Source organism: Nycticebus coucang, chromosome 22, assembly GCF_027406575.1.
Source record: "Nycticebus coucang isolate mNycCou1 chromosome 22, mNycCou1.pri, whole genome shotgun sequence".
NCBI classification, from domain to species: domain Eukaryota; kingdom Metazoa; phylum Chordata; class Mammalia; order Primates; family Lorisidae; genus Nycticebus; species Nycticebus coucang.
In genome coordinates, this window is record NC_069801.1 from 56843503 (window position 1) to 56865662 (window position 22160).

At 40.3% G+C, this 22160-nt stretch overlaps 1 protein-coding gene, 2 non-coding genes and 1 pseudogene across 3 annotated transcripts in view; 3 read left to right on the forward strand and 1 right to left on the reverse strand.

Moving 5' to 3' along the window:
• The first annotated feature begins 10950 nt into the window (after positions 1 to 10950).
• The window catches only part of HOOK1 (hook microtubule tethering protein 1), a 62625-nt gene continuing 51415 nt past the window's right edge, over positions 10951 to 22160 (forward strand). The window contains exons 1-2 of the mRNA XM_053575371.1: positions 10951 to 11271; positions 15736 to 15821. Coding sequence (XP_053431346.1) covers positions 11209 to 11271; positions 15736 to 15821 — 149 coding nt within the window. The 5' untranslated portion in view covers positions 10951 to 11208. The remainder of the gene's footprint in view (positions 11272 to 15735; positions 15822 to 22160) is intronic.
• Positions 14765 to 14929, forward strand: LOC128575744 (U1 spliceosomal RNA). Its single transcript, XR_008377146.1, has one exon. It is a non-coding gene; the product is annotated as a U1 spliceosomal RNA (small nuclear RNA).
• On the forward strand, positions 18606 to 18796 carry LOC128575746 (U2 spliceosomal RNA). Its single transcript, XR_008377148.1, has one exon. It is a non-coding gene; the product is annotated as a U2 spliceosomal RNA (small nuclear RNA).
• Positions 20227 to 20836, reverse strand: LOC128574610 (iron-sulfur cluster assembly 1 homolog, mitochondrial-like; annotated as a pseudogene).

Consider the following 22160-nt stretch of genomic DNA (forward strand, 5'->3'; position numbering starts at 1 on the left):
GCTCCATTCCTCTCTTTGTTTTTGTCAGAAATTACATCTTTTTACATTGTGTGAACATCAACATAGATTTATAATTATTGCTTTGTGCAGTTGCCTTTAAATCGGATAAGAACAAGCAGGAGTTACAAACAAAAATGAATTATACTAACTTTTATATTTACCTAGGTATTTGCTTTTACAACTCTTTCTGTATTTTGTTTTTCCCTTTTCATTCGTTCCTTTGGTTCTTTGTTCCTTTCTTCCTTATTTTATTCTTTAGAACTATGATAGGAAAAAAATGGAACTCTTTCCTTTAGTATTATTTTAAGATGGGAAGCTTATAATGTCCTTAGTGATCCGTCTTCTCACCCGTCTTTGATGATTACAAGGTGTGTTACAAACATGTTTATGTTATTAACACATGTGTTTTTTTTGCCTATTATGCGTACAACTTCTGCATCTCCAACTCAGAGGTAAGCATAACATCGGTAGGGACTCTGCCTGATGTTTCTCTGCATTTCTAATGTTAAAGGAAATGCCCTACTTGTCAAAGATGTGGTTGTTGATATTGTTCTCAGTAGCCTCTTTCATTTCTTCAGCCAGGCAAGCTTTACTATCTCCAGTTTAGAAAACTAAGAGCCAAGAGAGTTCAGGAACTTGACCAAGGTAATAATAAAGAAGGGAGAAAAAGCCTTGTTCTTCTGGGCTTTGGAGCTATCACTGTGTCTCAGCAGCTTGCTCCAGTTATCTCTTACAAGCCTGCCATGAGTTTTCCCACCACCAAGCACCAACTTCTGGCAACAGACAGTCCTTATAATGAACAATCCACATGAGGCAATGTTCAGTTTAAGATGCCTATCTGTTCTTTTTGAACACTGAAAGCAAATGAAATAGGAAATTGTTTCCCACAGACTTCCCGAGCAGTAGAGAAAAACATTTGACCCTCATTTTTAACTGAAGGACAATGCTTATGGGGGGGCTGTGCACGCAGGTCACAGCGAACAGTTTCTGGTGAAACCAGGAAGGCAGAGTGACCCGAGTTTGCCCTTCTTGAAACAAGAAATGGATGAAACCCGCCTTCTCAGTGCCCAGACCTCCTTGCTTGGCTCAGAGAATAGCATGGGGTTGTAAAAGCTCAGGTAAAGCTTTTAAGTTCAGAGAAGTAAGAGTTTTAGTTTTGGACTATTTGCCATAGAAACTGTATCTTTGAACAAGTTACTTCCTCACTTGCAAAAACAAGATTGTGATGAAGGTTAATTTAAATTGTACACTGTGGTGCCTGAAAGGGAAGAAAGTGATGTTAGCTTTCTTTCCTCATCCATGAGTGCCTCTCCTGTCACCACCACCTGGGGTCCAGGGTCCCCATTGTCTCAGTGTCCTACGCTTTATAAAATTAATGGGCTGATAAATACTTTCTTCCTAACTATAAATGACCAGTAGGTTCAATATGTTACTTTTTACAGAGATGTCTCTATTTTAACAAGAGACTAAAATCTAATTTCCAGGGAATTAAATTGTAAATATGAATGGAGTCTTCTTTGGTTGTGAAAATCCAGCCTTGCTAAATGCCAGTTCCCACAACATGGAACCGGGGATCTTTTGAAAATGGCCAATTCCAGGATAAGGTCAAGGAAAGTAGAAAGGGAGCCGGGAAGTCTTATGCCCGTAAATGTAGAAGCACTCAGTGAATGATCCAGGTATGCAGAAAGGATGTGGAAGCCAGAATGAAAGGGCTCCCACTGGCTGAACTTGGGATAGATCGATGACTAAAATGAAGTGACAGGAATAAATTGTGTCATATTGAATAACGATAAATGTACGTGTCCATAAACACACCTAAAAAAATTACAGAGGGCGGGTGTAGAGAAAAGAGGAAAAATTCCTTTTCACAGAATAATGCCAAGTAACATATATAGAAGAAATAATGGGAATAAAAAATCACCCTATTGCAACCACCATAGTAACACTTGATTCTGGCAATAGTTATTAGTGGATGCTAAAGGGATGGGGTAGAAAAATTGGGGAGAATAATATGCTCACACTGTCTCAGATTACATAGTATTTACAATGGCAAAATGCCTTTGTAATGAAGAAAGGTAATGGATCCCCGTGCTAATCGATTGATAAAATGTGACATTTAAAAAAATCAGATAATCCAGTACCATGTTCCTGCTAATGTGGTGCTCTGAGCAATGACAAAATCTCTTCAAAAAAACAGTTAAATCAAACCTTACCATGAAGAAACAATCCAACAAACTTACTGGACTACACTCTTCAAAAAATGTTGATGTCATGAAAGATCACATGTACAGAGCTCGGGGCACTGGCCTAGATTAGGGAGCATGACAATAAATGCATGATCCTGGGTTCCTTAATTTTGAATATCAGGAAAGAAAGAGAAAAAGAAAGGAATACATGAAGACAATTAGGTAAATTTAAGGAAGGATTGCCTAGTAGGTAATAATCTTGCATCAATGTTAAATTTCCCAAGTGTGACAATTACATGTGATTATGTAGAATGTCTTTATTCCTGAGAGATACATGTTGAAGAATTTATGAGTAAAGGGAAATTATTCATGACTCTTCACTCAGACACACACATCTATACATGTGTCTATTTATCTATCCATCTATCTAGCATGTGGCAACTAAAAAAAAACAAACTTTGCACGTAAGAGAAACAACCTCACAAGTAGGCCAGTTATTTAGCCCAACTGGCAAAATTATTCTTCAGAAAAATCATGTAAAGTTTAGAAGAAAAACCAGGTAAAAAATAATGCTTCAATCTCATCTTCGGATGCAAAACGGAGCAAACTTAACCCATTCGAGCTCCTTGAGGAATCAGTTGCAGTCATGGACACAGTCGGCAGACTCTCTCACAGGTAATGATTAATGTCGTTCCTCTAGACATGAGGGGTTTGCTTGTTTCATAGTGTTGAACAAAAAGACTGTTGGCTGCCTGACGGGAAAATATAGAAGCCTCGATGACTGAAGAAGGATTCCATATGTTATATTTTATTTTGTAATGTTTGTCTTTTAAAATCAGCTTTGATCTTCCTCCGGAGGATTCTCCACTTCCCATCTAGAAAGAGATTTTTTCAGATATACAATTTAGTAGCGGTGTGAGCTTGGGCGCCTGTCTGTGTGTCAGTTTTCTCATCTGTAAAATAAAGATGAAAAATGTAACCTACCTTCTCAGGGCGTTAAGGGTAAGTGAATTAACAGCAGAGAAGCACGAAGAACAGTGCCTAGCACCTAATAAGCACTTTGGAGATTTTAGCTAATGTTCTTTGGTTGCTGTTCATAGCTTCAAGGCTAGATGTGTTCTTAGGCACCAGCTGTGCTCATACAAACATTTTCATACTGTCAAACCCTCTACTTCAGTGAAACGTGCAGCTTTTCTCTTTTTTGTGTAAGGCTAAGCTCTACACAGTTTTGTTTTGGGTTGTTTTGTTTTGTTTTACAATTCTCCAGGGAATATTCCCAAGTTCCATTAGAAATTACTCATTTGGGTAAATAATTTCAAAACTTGAATTAGCTATAACTTGGTTTCATGGAATTTTGTGCAAGCGCTCACCTTCATAAACTCTTTGCACATTTTCCCTGGCACTCACACTCTGCTTCTCTGATCTACGGTCCAACTTGTCATCGCTTAAGTAGCTCCTTTTCTTTTGTCCGTAAGTGACTGGATACATCTCTTCCCTCTAACATTTTGGCATTTAAAAATTTACATTCTATATATGCTACTCTCATGTAGCACACAGAGAGTAAGCTCACTCTTCCGTCTCCTCAGGCAGGTACCACTTCCATGGATTTTCAATTCACATACAAGTGTGCAGCCTTCACAACACCACATTTAGCTACAATAGTTCCAAATAGTGTTTTTCAAGCTACAATAAAAAATATACAATATTCAAACATAGTGATTTTTGTCTGCATTAGACACCATGCTCTTATTCTGTGAAGTCAGCCTTATGAATGGGATTTTATTCATTTTCCACATATATATGGTTTTACATTTTATATATAAAATTCAAAGAGGTTTTCTTCTTAAAACATTAATTTTCAATACTCCTGAAAACATTAGAAGAGAGCCTGAGTAGTTATACTATGAGGTTAGATTATTTTTGCTTTTTGGAGATAAACATCTGTGGATTAAATGATTAGGCAGTCACTATGTTTCACCGTTCTGCCTGTGTTTCAAAAACCTGCTTACATGTATTAGAAGGATCTTCGTACATAAAAAAATAGGTCATGACTGACTGAGAAGCATGGGTCATCTGGCTAACACAGTGGACAATAGCAGCATGCGATTCACTAAGAAAAAATCAGATATAAACTACAGGATTTATACGTTTAAATGATGCTTTCGATTGGTTAAATTATCAGTACATTTTACTAAATGCCTATTTTTATCTGTTGTTTTTAAGTTTTGGGGAAAATGCTATTTAAATATTTCTCATCAAGTTACTCAGGACAAGAGGAAATAATTGTGTCCAATTATATTCAATGTAAAACTTTGGGAGGAGTTTAAATATGCTTAATAAATGAAATGGTTAAGTTTATTTTCACTTAATAAATGGCAAACTAACCATTCCTTCCCGCATGCTTAAAACATAATTGATAAGATTACCCTGTGCTGTAATCTTTCTTTCTTGGAAAATTTGTTTTCCCAGGAACCTTAATCTTAAATCCTCCACAGTATCATTCATTTAGCTATTTGACACTAAGAGTGACATGACATAACTATGTCTACAATCCCTCCTCATTTGGGAGACTCTCTGTCCACTAACCAAGGATGCCAACATTTTCCTCTGGATTTTAGCTTCATGGTAATGATGCTTTACTGCCACACTTAGGGTCACTTACCCACGATGCTTTACCATCCTGAGTTATGGCACCTTCACCCCCCACCTAGAGTGACTGCAGGTGGTACTGCTGTGCAGAGACACTGTGATGTGCTGTCTGGATGTCCCCAGCATCTGGGAATGCTCCCAGTAGGGAGCCATCAGCTATCATCTTCTTTGCCAATTGCCTAGGCTGCCACGCCACCTGTCTAGGACAACCCAAATGCAATGGTTCATCAATACAAAGGCATAAACCAGGCTTCTTTCATCCAAACTTGGGACAACCTGGAAGGGCCATTCCAGCTTCAGAGCTCCCTAGGGATCAGTTGAGACTCATTAGGACGTCACTACTGCCTGTGTTCTCCCTTTGCCCACTTCTGCTTCCTTCCCTTCCCTCCCACAGTTGCTTCTCCCAAGGGCATTTCTTAATAAACTTCCTGCCTGCTAATCTCCCTCTCCAGGTCCACTTCCTGGAAAATTCAACTTACAACAGTCTATTATAGCAAAGATCTTCAAAGTTAAGATTTATTTTTTCCTGCTTATGGTACAATTTTAAAATCTCTTGCTCTCATTCATTCCCTAGTGGCAGAGATAATGTCACCTTTAATTTGAATTTGAATGTGCCTTGAATTTCTGCATTGAAATCTTAGAATAATCTCTTTCTGGGCTGGTAGAGCTACCAAAAGGTTACCAAAAGGTTGGTGGTAACAATGCCTGCAAGCATTGGACTAAAACATTAAAAGGCATCTTTATAAAGTGATATAAAATCTCTGCAACTTACCCCAAAGCAAAATTCCCAGTCCCACGTTCAGCCCGTTAAATGAGCCGTGATTTTATAAGGAGAGTCAGTTTCCAGCCAGTGTGAAGAATAGATGAGTATTCCTTTTTATACATGGCAGGAAGGAATCCACATCCCCAAATCCTCAGAAGTCTCAGTAGCCACCATGTCTGTCAACATCTGTGGGACGAATTTGTTCTTGTCTTCCCAGCCTCATCACCTATGAGCTCAGACTCACTGAATATCCAAGTCAATTCTATTCAAGATTGTCCCATTAACAGAAGGGTAAATACTGCCCATGCATATGTCCGGGACTTGTTTTGCTTCCCCAAAATTTAGTAATTTGTTACAGCTCAGGTAAACTTTAGGTGCTTGTGCCCACTGTGACCACAGGCCGAAGACCAAGAAGGTATTTTAAAATATCAAATTTTGTTATCTCTCTTCCCTATGACTCTGCCTATGGCTTTATAAATCTCCTTCCCCAGGGCCTGGACACTATTATTCCAAGGTATCTCCAAGATTCTGGAAATTGTGACAGGCTAGAAATGTTTTCTGCTGCGCTCAGCTGCCCATGGGCCTTGATGCTGACTAGAAATAGCCTGAGTTTGCTGTAGTTGGCATTGTGGGTCACACACCACACTCGAGGCTATTGCCCAGAAACCCAGCTTAATCCTTATGGCAGACCTCATATCATCCTGACTTCCTCTCTGCTGCTGAGACCGAGCCTATGTTGCAATTATTTCCTTCTTCCCTTTGTTGTCTTCCCTTCTTTTATCCCTTTGTCCTTCCTTCTTACTGTCAACATTTGGAGGACATCTGTTTGGGGGTCTGCTCCTAAGCAATGCTGTCCTCTGTGTGTGAGCTCGGTAATTTGCTTCGTAAATGAGCTCTTTGCTCCTGAGGTCCTCTTCGACTGTTTGCTGCTGGTCTGGTCTCCCCATCCGTATGGTTGCTAAGGATGTATGTCTCAGTCTGTGCTTGTCCTGACCAGAGTTTTCTGGCTGGTGTCTGCTCTCAGCCATTCAGAGTTACCTAGAAATCAGCAGAGACAGCCTTAGAACTCTTCCTCGTTTCTTCATACCATCACCTGTATTTTCAAAACACACATCTCTTTATAAGAAGAGCCTACTACAGTTCCATCTAAGGTGCCAGGTTACAGATTTTCTCCTCCTATCATTTATCTATGTACTTACTGACCAACTCAGAGTTAAAGTCTCTTCTTGATCCCATCTCTCTCTCTCTCTGACAAAAAGAAAAATTTGGTTTTGCTTTAATTAAAAAGGTAGTATTTTGGTGAAATTGAAAATTAAGAAGGTAAAAGCCACTATAAATAAAATTTACTAATATTTTCTTCCAGATTTTTTCTTGTATGAGTGTAATACATAAACACACACGCAGTGTGTAGAACTGATAATGTATTGAGCAGCTACTATAAGCTAGGATTTGTATTAGGTTTTTACATACATTTGATCCCCACAACAACCCTATGAGCTCATATGTGTTTTTCTGCAGGCATCACACCTCTTTTTTATTTGTACCTGCCTCATGATTCTACCTAGGGTCTGGCTCCTAGGCAGCCAGTCTAGGAGCTCAGTCTTCTTCTGTCAAGGGATTAGACACAAATCCCAAGATAGGACAATCAGATGATCTCCCCAGAAATTTCATCTTGAACAGAATGAGAGAGCCATTTTATCTTACTCATCTGGGTGGTGTGTCCTGAAAAGAATTTCCATAGTCTTTGCTATCTAGATCCAACTAGCTATTCTGGAACCTTTCCTTTTCTGTGATGGGTTCTTCAGCTCTTTTTCTGAATATGTGAACTTTCTCATATCCTTACAACAACTTTTTTTTTTTTTAAGTCATCCAGATTTTGTTTCTCCTATTTACTACCCCCAAATTCCTGACCAACACAGAAATATGATAGCATTATCCTAGTTGACAGAAGTGAATGAAATTGAGGTTTAAGGAAATTGAATAACTTGCCCACGATCATCCAGGCAATAAGAAGTGGTATCAGGACTCTATAATACTAACCTCTGTGCTTAATTTTAACCAACTCTACGTCAATCTCTCTCTGTACAGAGAAATATGAGATATGGATATGTGTGTACATTCTTATATATATTTTCCCACAGTAGAGATCCTACAATATTCACAATTCTAATCCAGTGTAGCTTTTAGTCTTTTTTTTTTTTTTTTGTAGAGACAGAGTTTCACTTTATTGCCCTCGGTAGAGTGCCGTGGCATCACACAGCTCACAGCAACCTCCAACTCCTGGGCTTAGGCGATTCTCTTGCCTCAGCCTCCCGAGCAGCTGGGACTACAGGCGCCCGCCACAATGCCCGGCTATTTTTTTGTTGCAGTTTGGCCGGGGCTGGGTTTGAACCCGCCACCCTCGGCATATGGGGCCGGCGCCCTACCCACTGAGCCACAGGCGCCGCCCAGCTTTTAGTTTTTTTTTTTTTTTGGTAATAATATCACTGAAGAAAATTTCAAAATCACTGTAAAGTACAAGAAGGTAAAACTCACCCATTGTTCCACCATCTAGACACCAACATCAAAATTAACATTTTAGTGTACAACCTTTTCCTCGCTCTATGTACAGTACACATTTACACACCCATGCACACCCACATTTATATATCTGTTGAGACCCATGCTCTATGTGCAGATTGTTATCATCACTTTTCTCTCTTAACATCATTTTTAAAGCATTTTCCTGAGTAATTAAACTTCTTTCAAAATATTTTAATGGCTATATTTCATTACATGAATATACCTAAATACATTGAATCACTCTTTCAGACATTTAATAGCTATATCTTTTCTTTTTTTTGCATTGATAAATAGCACTGCAATCAACAATTGTGTTGGCATATGACTTTTCTTAAAATAGATTCTGAAAGTAAAATCATTGTCTTAAAAGCTTTGAAAATTTTAAAGTCTCTTGATTTACAGTCAAAAATTTTTCAGAAATATTAAAGGAGTGTCTAACCTCGAACTAGTGTGGAAAAGCTAGTTTCATTCAACTCTCCAAATATGGATGTCAACTTCTAAAAAATCAATGCCAATAATTGAAAATGATAGTCCATATTGTATTTGGCATGTCTCCTAATGTCTTTTTTCTGATTATAAAGCAATACAAGCTAATTGTAGAAAGAAAAGAAAAGATAACAGAAAATAATCACTCGTCATCAATATCTAGACATAACAGTAATTTGATTATTTCTTTTATTCCTATGTACATATTAAAATACATAAATAATATCTATAATGTTGAGGTCATATAGTGATACTGTTACTGAAACTTTTATTTAATACTAAACATTGTCTCTTCACTGAGTTGTCAAATATTCTCTGAAGCATTATTGTTATTATTTGTTGAATATCTATTTTATGGATCTGCTGTAATGTATTTAACTGTCTTGCTTACTGGACATGTATTCATCAATCACACAATTGATAAATACATCATCACTGCAATCCATACCACTGTTCAAAGCCTTTACATTTCTGATGATTTCAGTAGAAGTGATGACCAGAAGTGGAATTGTTCATTTACATGATATGGATATTTTAAAGTTTCCTGATACATATTTGTCAAGTTTTTTCTAATATGCTTATTCCAATTATTCATTAAAGTACATTTCAATCTTCTTAACATTTTTAATTGTTCCTTTTTAGTGATTCATACTTTGTGTGGTTCTAACTTTTTGTATTTGTTTAAAATATTTGTATTTCTTGTATTCTGAGCTTACTTATCATACCCGTCACACATTTTCCCATCGGCTCTAGTATCACAAAATGAATTGGTCATGTTTTCCTGAGGATCTACCCTCTACAGAGCCCAGAAACATAACTCAGTTGCCCCCAAGTCACTCTCATTAAACATTTTGAGTAATTCATTCATCACTGGCTTCAGTGATAAATTTGTTATATGTTTCTCAGTGTCTGTGGTTACAGTATGCTATATTTGCAAAGTTTAAAATTTGCAATTAATATTATATTTACAATGTACTTTTATATCTTAATTAATATGATTGTAGAGATGTGCAAATTGGGGTCCATTGGTGAACCAGTGGGAAATAAAGGTCAAGATTCAGACCAGGTCTTCAATGTTCAAGTCTTATAGTTTTCAAAAGACACTTTACCAGTATTCCTGGTTTCTGCCATATAAAGTGACTCCAGAGGTGTTAAAAGAATTCTGAAATAATGTCCAGGGATCCAATAGCAAATGCCTGTACTGTATTTTTAGCATGAGACTGACATCCCTTTGGGGGCCTTTAATTGCAGTCCATCAGTTTTAATTTTTCAATGTCTAAATATAAAAACGCAGCAATACTTAAAAAACCAGCTGCATTTTTACTCAGAACATGAATTGTTGAGTTTATGAATGACAGACGTTAACAAGCCTCAGAATATTTTCGCCTCTTTCAATGACCTAAGCCACCTATTAGTACCTTGGAGAGCTTCCAATTTTATGCCCTCTCCCTCTTCCCAACATCCCCAGAAAAGACAGATTTTTCTACTGCCAAAGGAAAATGGGTACATTGATATCTTCCAAGTTTTTTGAAAACAAACATATCATTTCATTTTTCATTTTGCTACCTGAAATGGCTTCCCCTTTTGCCCCATTTAAAATAAAATTGCCCATGATCCGAGATCTCGTGAGAGCTTATTTGATTCGAAGAGGATTAAGGTATTTTCTTTTCCTCAGGACACAAGTTTCTTTGGCAGATCTGCAAATCCAAACGCCTCTTTACCATGAGCGACTAGGAGAAAAACCAGCTTTTCCTCGAGTGGTTTTAATTCACGGGTACGATCTATTTCTGAAGACAAGGTGGAAGCAGAACCTGGGTCTCCACAGGTGTAGCCAGGAGGCGTGCTACCAGGAGAAAGGAGGCGGGAAGACTCCCCAGCCGGGGAAGAATCTTGCCGCTCCATCTGCCCTTTCTCGCTCTTGGAGCTGTAGGAAGCTTCAGCCTCGCCAATCCCCGCCGCGCAAGCGCGCTCGCCTTCCCCGCGCGCAGCCTCCTACCCGCTCCCTCTCCGCACCTGCCAGGTCATAAACCCGCCCTCACTCTCTCCCGGAGGAGCAGGCTTGTCTCACCTTGATTGGTCGGAGCCCACGAGGGCTCGTCCAATCAGTCATCGCTCCTGCGCAACCTACTGCAGCTCTGCCCGCCCACGCCCCGCCCAGCCCGCCCCTCCATTACCTAGCTTCTTTGTGACTGGTGCGCGCCCAGGTCACTCAGCGGGGCGAGGTGTGCAGGAGCGGGAAGGCGGGGCAGGAGGAGGGGCGAGAAGAGAGGCGGGGAGAGGAGGGGATGGGAGGGCAGGGAGGAGGCGGGGCTCAGGTGCCGAGCAGCCGAGGCCGGGCTCCGACGGGGGAGGGGGCGAACGCGGGAGGGAGGCGGGAGCGTGTGGGGAGGGGGTGACGCCGGCGACGTCGGCTGCGCGAGGTTCCGCGCGTGAGCGGCGCGGGCGCTGGGCCTGGGCACCGAGCTTTCCCCGCCGGCTGGCAGGTCTCGACGCCGGCTCCTGAGGAGTGCGGGCAGCAGGGAGGTGTCGGTGTCAGCGGTGTAGTCGACGGCTGCTCCGGCCATGGAGGAGACGCAGCCGCTGCCACAGCCTGAGCTGTCGCTGTGCGACAGCCTCGTGATCTGGGTGAGTGTGAGGGGGCGAGGGGCCGAGGCGAGGAGCCCAGGGCTCCCGGTTCTCTCCAGGTGAGCTCGAGGAGGACGTGGGGCCACCTGCGCAGGGGTCCCTCCGCGCCCTGCCCTCTGGGCCTCCGGTCGCCCTTGACCGCGAGAGTGCCACCTGCGGGTCGCGCGCGGAGCAGGTGTGTGTTTGCCTGTGGGGGGTGAGGGGGTTGGGGGTGACGGTAGAGGATCTGGTCCTACCCAGGAGGACTCACCAGTTGGTGTCCCTAAGAGATGTGACAAGAACCAAATGCTCATCCCCTTTCCTCCCGTCCTGCCCCATTTTCTCCCTTTCTAAGGCGCTCTAAGCCCTGCACTTTCTGGACCACATACTCTCTTCCCATCTGTCCTCTTGGGAGGGAAGATCCTATCCAAAACCTAGCACTCCATCTCCAACCCCCTTGCTTTACTTGGACACCGGTGGCCAGGAGGTGGCTGGCTGTTTGGGTTCCCAGATCAGTGCAACTCTAAGACATCCAGTTTTGTAGAAGCCCCTTTGAAGGGATGTTCCCACACATTTCCTGTGTGGAGAGAGAGAGATGTTGGGAGTGAGAGCTTGTTTTTCTCTTATTCCTCGCTGCCTCCCTCCCCACCACATTATTTTCTTTAAAGAAAAAGACTTGGCATTTTCATTTATGCTTTATTTGTATTTAGGATATCTATTAATTTGTGATGGGTTTTGGACAAGGAGATCTAGTCCCCAGATTTTTCAGTTTTCCAGTCAGCAAAATGACATTGTGCCTTTGGAGTTGGTTAGGCATCAGAAAGCTGGCATTCAGGTGTGGTTCCTAACCTCTGTTGGGCAAGGGTGGCACTGGATGGTCCACAAAGTGCTGCTGATGCTTATCCCCAAACCGGTTGTTTAATTGTGTGTAGGGGAGTGTGCAGAATAGAATGTAAACAGACTGGATCAGGAGGCTTAATCAGTTGATGATATTCCCTAGAAACCTCCTAATGCATCTAATTCCAAAGAATGAGAAATCTGGAAGGTTTATGGAATTAACCATAATTTAAAGCAACGTTTTGCATTTTGAAAATAACTTTTGCTTCAGTTGGAATGCGGATATCTAGGGTTTCTGAGTTAAAAGCAATTAGCTAACTGTTCAGCTGTGTTTTTGTTTGAACTAGGTATTTGGGTGTGGATGCTGTATTTAAGACTGTCATGAAACAAGGCAACGTGTAATGATTTGTTTTGTTAAAACAAGTGATTAAATTAAGGGGTGTAGCATAATCTGTTACACTGTTGTTCCAAACATTATCTGACTGAAGCGTAAACTTACTCTTTATGATGTCATTGACTTGCATGTGAGTTAGTGGAGCACTAGATTGTCTTGGGTGGTAGTTCAGTGTTTTAAATACTATCTGACTATTTAATTAGAATTTATTGATTTACAACTTAGTGCTGAAGAAGACAGTGGAGTAGAAGGCAGAGCTGTGTATAATTTTAATGGAAGGCAATTTTTTTTTAAATCTGCAAAAATATTATAAACCAAATGATACGGACTCATAGATGACAGAGTAAAATTGGTTGTTGGTTTCTCCAGCCATTTCTAGTATACTCTTAAATGCTTCTCTTTACTATGTTGCCTAATAAGTCTGTGCCTCTGAAATTGTCCTTTTAAAATCACTAATCATATACATTTTGTAAAAAGTTAATAATACAACTTTTAAGTCACACATTCAAGTTAATGTGAATGTAGGAAAGTTTGAAAAGTAGGGACCACAGCTTGTGGTTTTTTTTTAAAGATGCTCTAATCCCTTTTCTCTGTATGTCCACACAATTTTAAGATCTTTCCTATTTTATATTTTATATATTCTATGGATTTATCATGTCCTCTCAGCCTATATCAATCATGCTGACTACTTCTCAGCTATCTATTTCTGTCAATAGGACCACTGCAGGAGCTTTTTCACTGCCCACCCCCCCCCACCCCCCGACTCAGGCCTAAAGCAACCCTGTGTCACTATGCTGCTCTCCAAAGCAGACTAAAGATGCCATTCTCTTCTTATTACTCTGCAGTGATCTTCCTTCATTCAGAGCAATGATTCTCAAAAATTGACATGCATCAGAATCACCTGGGGATTTGCGTGCTTAATGTGTCTGGAGATTCTGGTATTGGTTCTAGACCTGACACTTTGACAAAGCCTGCCTCGTAGCTGATGTGGCAGCCCCTATTCTAAGTACATTTGCTATTTCACTTAACACTCCCAGCACTCTTGTGAGGTAGGACTGTTCTCACTTTTCCCCATTATATAGACGATGCCATTAACAATAACATCTATCCAAATTTCTTGTCACAGCCCTTTAGACCCCAGCCTGTCTGTTTACCTCCCTTGGCTGGCACCCTTCCCCCATCGTTCTTTGCTCTGCACATCTGGGGTCTGAACCACACATTCCCCCCAAAATACCATCTCATATGTCCGTACTGTCCCTTCTCTATTTCCTGAAGCTTTCTTCCCCTGGTTCTTTCCTTTACTTAGAAAATATGCTGCTCCTCCCTCAAGATCTTCTTCTATGCAGGAATCATCTCCAAGAATTCTCTCCTAAATACAAACCCTAATTAAATTAGTTGCCTCCGATTTTTTCCCAGTACATTTTGGGCACACTACAATCACGTGTCTTGTCTGGAAATGATTCGTGTCTTTTTCTTCTCTCAACTCTTGATTGAAGCTACTCTGAGGGTAGAAACCTGGCGATTTTCCTTTGGAAACCCATCCTATACCACAGTGCCCCACATAGTATAGAAGCTCAGTAAGGATCTCCGTGTACTTTGCAAGTAACTGTGGCTTGAATTAGTTTGCCTGTGGCACTCTTCTGTGTTGTATTAGATAATAGAGACAGATTTATAGGATCTCAAAATACACAGAACCATGAAAAGTGAATAATGGTGGGAGAGAATTTTATTGGATTAAGGTAAGTGGTGAACTAAGGAATTGTCAGTGAATCAGTGAAGGAGATGAGTATGTGTGGGAGGAAAAGAGCCACAGTATGTGGGATTTAATTTAAGATCTTTATGGGTTGAGATTAGATTTCTAGAAAGTATGTGATCCTATAATCTGTTTTAGCTCTGTTGTAATTTGCTTTCTAAAAAATGTTCTTTCTTGCATTTGCTTCTTGAAAAGAGATGCCACAGGCCAGGCCCAGTGGCTCATGCCTGTGATCCCAGCCCTCTGTTGGGCCGAGAGAGGTGGATCGCTTGAGTTTGGGAGGTTGAGACCAGCCTAAGTAAGAGCAAGACCATGTCTCTACTAAAACGAGAAAAATTAGCCTGGCATTGTGACAGGCACTTGTAGTCCCAGCTACTAGGGGGGCTGAGACTAGAGGATCCCTTGAGCTTGAGTGTTTGAGGTTGCTGTGAGCTTTGAGGACACCATGGCACTCTACCTAAGGTGACAGAGCAAGACTCTGTCTCAAAAAAAAAAAAAAAAAAGAAAGAAAGAAAATATAAGATGTCACTATATTTACCTGGCAAGGGAGATACCCTGATCACAAAGGTGGTTTTCTCAAGGCACGGCTGATCCCTTGAACTCTGGATGTGCTGACTCCTGCAATTTCCCCACGTATAGAAAACTCAAGTGCATAATTTGAGATAGTGCGGGACTATGTTTTTGCTTTTCCCTAAAAAATAAATAAAAGGTGCCACCATTCCACTTCTTTTTGTAATGTGTATGTGAATGTTTGAAGAATAGAGATGTGACAAGTTAGTAATATCCAAAGCCGGCTTTAGGTAGAAACCACCTGACGTGATGAGTGGGCCTTACCTGTTATGAGGTAACTGTTGGACAGTTGGCAGAAATTGTGTCTCATTTCAGAGCTCACAGATAAATCATAAGCCATTTTAGAATATGATATGAGTGAAATTTTAAGTTGTGAATGTTGGGTTATCTCAAAGTTGCTTTTGTGACACTCTGCTAAAAACAGGGGAACACAAGACTAGAGGTGTGAACTGGGATTTGTATTATTGAGAATTTCTGCATTCCCTTCATATGTGGCATCAGTGTTATTTTACTGTCTTTAGGCATGATTATAGGAAATGTGAAAAGTTTCTTTTTTTTTGTAGAGACAGAGTCTCACCTTATTGCCCTTGGTAGAGTGCTGTGCTGTTACAGCTCACAGCGACTTCCAGCTCCTGGGCTTAAGGCGATTCTCTTGCTTCAGCTTCCCCAGCAGCTGGGACCACAGGTGCTCTCCACAACACCTGGCTATTTTTTGTTGCAGTTTGGCTGGGGCCAGGTTTGAACCCGCCTCCTTCGGTATATGGGGTCAGCGCCCTACTCACTGAGCCCAGAGGCACCCCCAAAGAGTTTCTTTTTATAAAAATATTACACAGCTATGGAAATTTATGAATATAGTTTTGTTTGCATTTAAACAGAATGGCACCCTGTCGGTATCAGAGGCAGTAAGGTCTTTCGCTTTATGTCTTTTTAGCTGCAGACGTTTGAGATTGCCTCGCCCTGTCAGGATATCAAACAGCTGACTAGTGGAGTCGCCATGGCACAAGTTCTTCATCAAATGTGAGTGGTATTCAAACTCTGCCTGAAATGAATTGTAAACCCATTACTAAGGAAGAAAATTTAGACTTGAATTCTAAAGGTCTTTGGAACTGTTTCCTATTCAATGGTATATGCAGGCATATGTTACCAAGGCGTTTTTATAACTGGGAAACAGAATATTTACTCCTTGTTTCTTCCCAGAAATGCATCTTAAGTAAATGATTCTTATTTATTCAAGAGATTTCATACTTAAAACTTGTTCTGGGCATGTTCACAGGATTATAACTAACGTAAAAGAAGCATGTTGAATGATCTAATTCAGCGGTTCTCAACAGGTACTGTATTAAAGGGCCGCAGCATTAGGAAGATTGAGAACCACTGATCTAATGGCTTATGATGTTTCGTTCGGTTGTACTGGAGATTGTCTTAGAGATTATTGAAGCATCAAACACTGAATTTGGAAAAAAAATTAAAGTGTTATGTTTAAAATCTATTTCTGAATTAGTTCTAGTAATGTATCAGTTCACCAATAGTGAAATGAGGAATGAGTGAAATTTGAAGTCACAGATGCAAGCAACATTAACTGATAAAGTGATTCTGTTTGAACTAAACCCATTTTACATAATCACATAATATCAAAAGTTGTCTTGGGTCCACACAGTAAATATGCCAACACTGAAGAAAGCTGATTAGCAAATAAAAAGGTCTGTGCCTACTTTTCATGATATTTGACCCCACAGATAAGCAAAAAAAAGTCCTCACAAAATCAGCATGTGAACCATGGATTGCAGGTTGATGCCCCAGTCTACAGTATGAACCGTACCCTTAAGGGCACAAACAGAACCAATTCTATACTCTAATGGTGACTTTATATTAGCTTGCCTTGAGGCAAGAATCCTATCTCTGTTGCTTTTCTTTATAGTCAGAGATTATTTGTTATTGTCATTTTGCCAAGGTTTGCTGTGATTTGACACTGAAAACTTTATAGGTGGGTTAGCAGAAATCCTATTCTTTTCTTAGAAAAACAACTTAAAATGATATAAAAAAATCTAGTTCTTTGGAATCTTCAAAATGTAATATGAATGGACAGATTTTATGGTTAACTCACGATAAACACATTAAAAGGCAGGCTTACCATGTTAACTTTTGAAAGGGTCATCCTTCTAAAGTCTGCGTTACTCCTGTGTCCGGATTGATTTTAATATGATTTAATCCATCAGAGCCAAGCATTCTGAACACAGGTTTTTTTTGGATGAGCTGGGAATGTCACCCTTGTTTTTGTCCTTAGAAGGTACACCTTACTTTTCTTTGCAGTATGTTGTGAGTGTTGGTGGGGAAGCACCTGCATTGTGGTTGGTCCGAGTGTGAAGCTGGTGTGTATACACTCAGCTCAGCAGCCCTGTCCAAAGATGTCATTTCTGTACGTTCTGGTGGCTTTAGTGGCTTTATGTCACAATACAATGAAAGAGATTTTTTCTTTTACCTTGATATGATACGTATGGCTCTTGGGTCCTCGCTCTGCTTTTTCTTGTTTTGTTCTCTCTTTTGTCTTGTGTTGTCTTCTAATAGCCTTTCTATGGGAAAAATAAAATAACCATTTAGAAATCTCTCTATCTTTGTTAAACAAATGACCTAAAATTGGGCCAGCCTAAATCACTCTTGCTCTTTTTTTCCCCCTTTATTTGCCTGTTTTTTACATGTCCTTAGGTGTCTGTGCCTCCTTATCACTAGTCCCAGCTGCTCGGGAGGCTGAGGCAAGAGAATCGCGTAAGCCCAAGAGTTAGAGGTTGCTGTGAGCCGTGTGACGCCACGGCACCCTACCCGAGGGCGGTACAGTGAGACTCTGTCTCTACAAAAAAACAAAAAAACAAAAAAACAAAAAAAAAAAAAAAAAAAAATCCAGACTGTTAGGGGGTACATGTGTTTTCTTTACATATTTTTGTACAAATTAGGCTACAGCTGTTCACACGAGGGCGCCCTTCATCCAGACAGTGTGCAGTGTACTTGACACGCATCACCATCTCTCCCTCTCTTTTCTCCTCTCCCCTCTCCCCAGCTTGACTTTTACTTAATTTGATTTTCTTTTACAATCTCTCTCAGTTTTGGAGTTTTCCGAAGTCTGGATCCTAGACAGTGAGAGCTCAAAGCATAACGTTCTGTTAGTTGTGCCAGTGTATCAGATTCCTGTTAAAAGGGCATGTTTTAAAATATTTCTTTGAACATTTCAAAGCACTTTACATATGTTACAGCTTCTAATATATTGCATTGATGACTATTGTTGCTAACGTCAAATCACATTAAAGTTGTTACTCAAGATGAGAAGGGAAATTGTGCTTTTTATGGAAGTAAAATTTAATCAATAATTCTGTTCTCACTCCCTAGGGAAAGATACGCTTTTAAGTAATAAAATCTTTAAAAGTGATATTCCTACTGTACAACTTAGATGTGGGGAGTCATGTTACTGCCTTTAGCTTGATTATGTAACATGTGCCTCTCTTTTTCAAATGCATGTAGAAGCTGCTGTTATTTAAAAACTACGTGGGTAAAACTATAACCACACCTGGTTTTCTAGGGCCACCATACCAAGTGGCTTAAACAACAGAAATTCATTCTCTCACAGTTCTGGAGGCTGGAAGTACTAAATCGAGGTATTAGCTGGGCCGTGACCCTTTCTGACCTTCCAGGAGAGGATCATTCCTCGCCTTCCAGCTTCTGCTGGACCCAGGCCGTCCCTGGTCTACGGTGGCATCGCTCCCATCTCTGCCTCTTCCTCCTGCCGTTGTGTTGCTTCCAAGAACACCAGTTACCTCTTCTTGGCCTTTTGGCTAAGACCAAGTGTGTAGTATCTGTTCTTACCAGTTTAATATCTAATACTTCCTATATCCAAGAACACCAGTCGTATTCAGAACCATGTTCAGAATCCTTGGCTCTGATCAATTAAATCATTTTGAAACCTGAACGAGGGCACATTGCAATTCAGTACCACCTCATCATACCTTGATTCTGTACCTAAAGACCCTGTTTCCAAATAAGGCCATATTCACAGGGCTTACAACTTACACATAGCTTTTTTGGGGACACAGTTCAACCCAGAAAACCTATAAATAGTGTAAGCCACTTCCTCAGAAGAAGAGTTTAGCTTTGTCACGTTAAGAACCAGATAATCTCTCTATTCCTGTTGTCTTTGACTTGGCTTTTTTTCCTCAGGAGGGGGAAGAATAAGACAGAATGTAGACTGTTCAGAGACCGTAAGCATCATGTATTTATTTGTTCATTCGTTGATGCAGCAGACATCTGTGCATTTAAAATAATGAACCATGATAGCCAACATCTGAGTATTTATGAAATACAGAGCTCAGTAAATATGTTAATTTTTACTATTCTGTGAGGCAGATGTTGCTTCTGCCTTCAGTTAATACATGAGGATGGAGATATAGAGAGTTTGCCTTGCTTTTGAAAGGTCAAATAATAAGCAAATAGCAAAACTAAGATTCGTATCAGTTTGGTCTGTCTCCAAAGCCAGGGCCTTTTATCAGCTGTAATCATTGAAATCTAGTATTTGGAAACCCCGATAGACTTTGACTTTGGGGTACTAGCGAAAGGAAATTCTGGGTGTGTGTGTCCAATGTACAGATCACAATTTGACGTGTTAAGCACAGAAGTTCCTTCTGATTATTCAAGGATAGTTTCAGGGTATCCACGAAGTGACGCAACTGTGTTGTTAATAGCAACCAGTGGGATTCATTACTACCTGAATTTAGTAGGGTAAAATTGTTGAAGACAAATGCCCTGGATGGAGTAAAAACAAAATCATGTAATAATTTTCACTTGGTTTTATTAAAAAATAATTGGACTGTATTTTGCTTCATTAGACCTGTGTCTGCTTTCTTATTCGTTGTCCCTCGAGTGTCATTGCAGTTTTGGGAAATACAAGAAAAAGGGCTAATTGTTGGGTGGCAGGAATCTAATTGAGACATGTAGATGTGGCAGAGTAAAAGAAAGAAAGATGATACGTCCAGAGATTTCTGAGATTGGATAGCAAGTTTAGTAGTGGCCAAGTATGGCTTCCATTGTAACTGTTAGAGAAGGGTGCATTGGTTTATTAGAAAGCGAGTGGGAGGTATATCTATGGAGAAGTTACAAAGTATTTCTCAGGCTAAAGTTGAGCTGGGATGGAAAGGAAGACAAAGGGAATTATCTTGGAAAAACTAGGAAACAGAAACAGGTTATCTGTAGATCTAATTCCTAAAGATAATTGTAGCATAGAGTAATACTATACTTTTTTTCTCCTTTTCAAAATGCATCACTTTATTTTCCTTACAAGGCAGCCACACATTAAGCAGGTGACAGTCACATGATTTCTTTGGTAAGCCCCAAGGCATCCCTGAGTGTTGCTGGAGCTCATAGCCAAAGGAGTCCTGAGGTTTCAGATAATAAAGCTTTCCCCACAGCCACAGTTCCTTTGATGTTTGGGTTATTATGTCTTCCACATAGTCCATTTCTGTTCCTAGAAGTGTTAGCTGTGCTTTCTTTTCAATGAATACTCTCACTCTGTCTTGAACAACTTCTTCATCAGAATCTCCTTTTTTTTTTTTTTGGTATGCAAGCGTCCTCAAACTGTGGCCCGTGGGTCACATGAGGCGGTGATATTGTATTTGTGTCCGTTTTATTTTTTTACTTCAAAATAAGATAGGTGCAGTGTGCATAGGAATTTGTTCATAGTTTTTTTTTTAAACTATAGTCCAGCCCTCCAAAGGTCTGAGGGATAGTGAACTGGCCCCCTGTTTAAAAAGTTTGAGGACCCCTTTATCTAGAGTGTAAGAAAGGCCATTACACCCTCTGGTTCAGACACCGACTTTCATGCCTATGTGTTCAGGCTTGTCTTTAAGAAGTTGTTTTACCTTGTTCACTGCTGAAGGTGTCAGGGTGAGGGCGGCTCAGGTGGGCTGCAGCTTCCACTTGCTCACAGCCCGGACAGTGGCCAGGACTAAGGAAGCCGACATCTTCGCCACCCCCGCGCCCTGGTGCCTTGGGCCGGAGCTCGGCAACCTTAACCTCTCTCCATGGACACAGCTGGCGCCTTCTAGAGTAATATACGTAAATAGTTAGGGTCACTTAGAAGACTGTACAGTAGCCAAGGTTCTCCAGAGAGACAGAACCAACAGGGTGTGTGTGTGTGTGTATACATACACATACATTGTATGGAGATACTTATTTTTAGGAATTGGCACATGTGATTTTGGACATAGCAAGTCTAACATCTGCAGGTTGCCAGCAGGGTAGTGAGTGGCCTGAGGAAGAGTAGCCAGAGTCAGAAGGCGTCTGCTGGCAGAATTAGCTGGGGCGGGGGTGGGGGAGGCCAGTCTTTTTCTTAAGGCCTTCAACTGATTGGACGAGGCCCACCCACCTTATTAGAGGTTAACTGCTTTATTCAAGTCTACTGTTTCCAATGTTAATTTCATCTAAAAATATGCCTTCACAGCAACATCCAGATGTATTTGGCCAAATATATGGGCACCGTGGCCTAGCCGAGTTGACACATAAAATTAACCATCATGTCTGGTGTATGTATTTTGTTTAGGACTTATTATTAATCTGTTGTAAAAAGAAAATTTATGTTGACAGTTGGTCTCATTAACTAAATTAATTCAGTCATATCAGGTAAATACTTGGTTAGCAGTGTGTCAGTTACACATTTAGATATTTTTATGATTACAGCCTTCACATCTGGGAAAAATTGAGCACAATTAGTATTAATTTGCTCAAAACAAAGTAGCCATTATAAAATTATTATGTGTAAATTATAAACGAAAAGAAAATAGTTATAAACTTCTACTAGATTAAATGAAGCCATTCTTTTGGTTACCCTAGCCAGAAGTGATAGCCTCTGTATTAGAACATCTGAGGCAAAATGATCTCTGAAAAGCTAGGGACTGTGTTCAAAAGTTTCAGTTTTACATTTTCAAATTGATGATACAGCCTTGGTGAGGAATTTCCTTAATGGTTTCCCCCACTATAGTTGGCTTATCTGTAAAGTAAAAATTTAGATGAGACGCTTAAGATCTCTGTGGCTTTGCAGTTTTCTCATGCTCAGAGCGTGTATCACTTTCTCCCTCGAGTTTAGTTACTTGTGTTCTTTATGCTATTTCTGTAAGAGCTGAAATGGTAAATGATTCATCTTCATGTTATAATAGTGCTTAATTTCTTACTCAGAGCAAGTATCCAAATATTTTTTTGGAATGTAGAATATAGTCTATTAATATAGTTCATTCTATATCAACGGTTCTCAACCTGTGGGTTGTGACCCCTTTGTAACAATGCAAATATCTCCTGCATATAAGATATTTACATTACGATTTG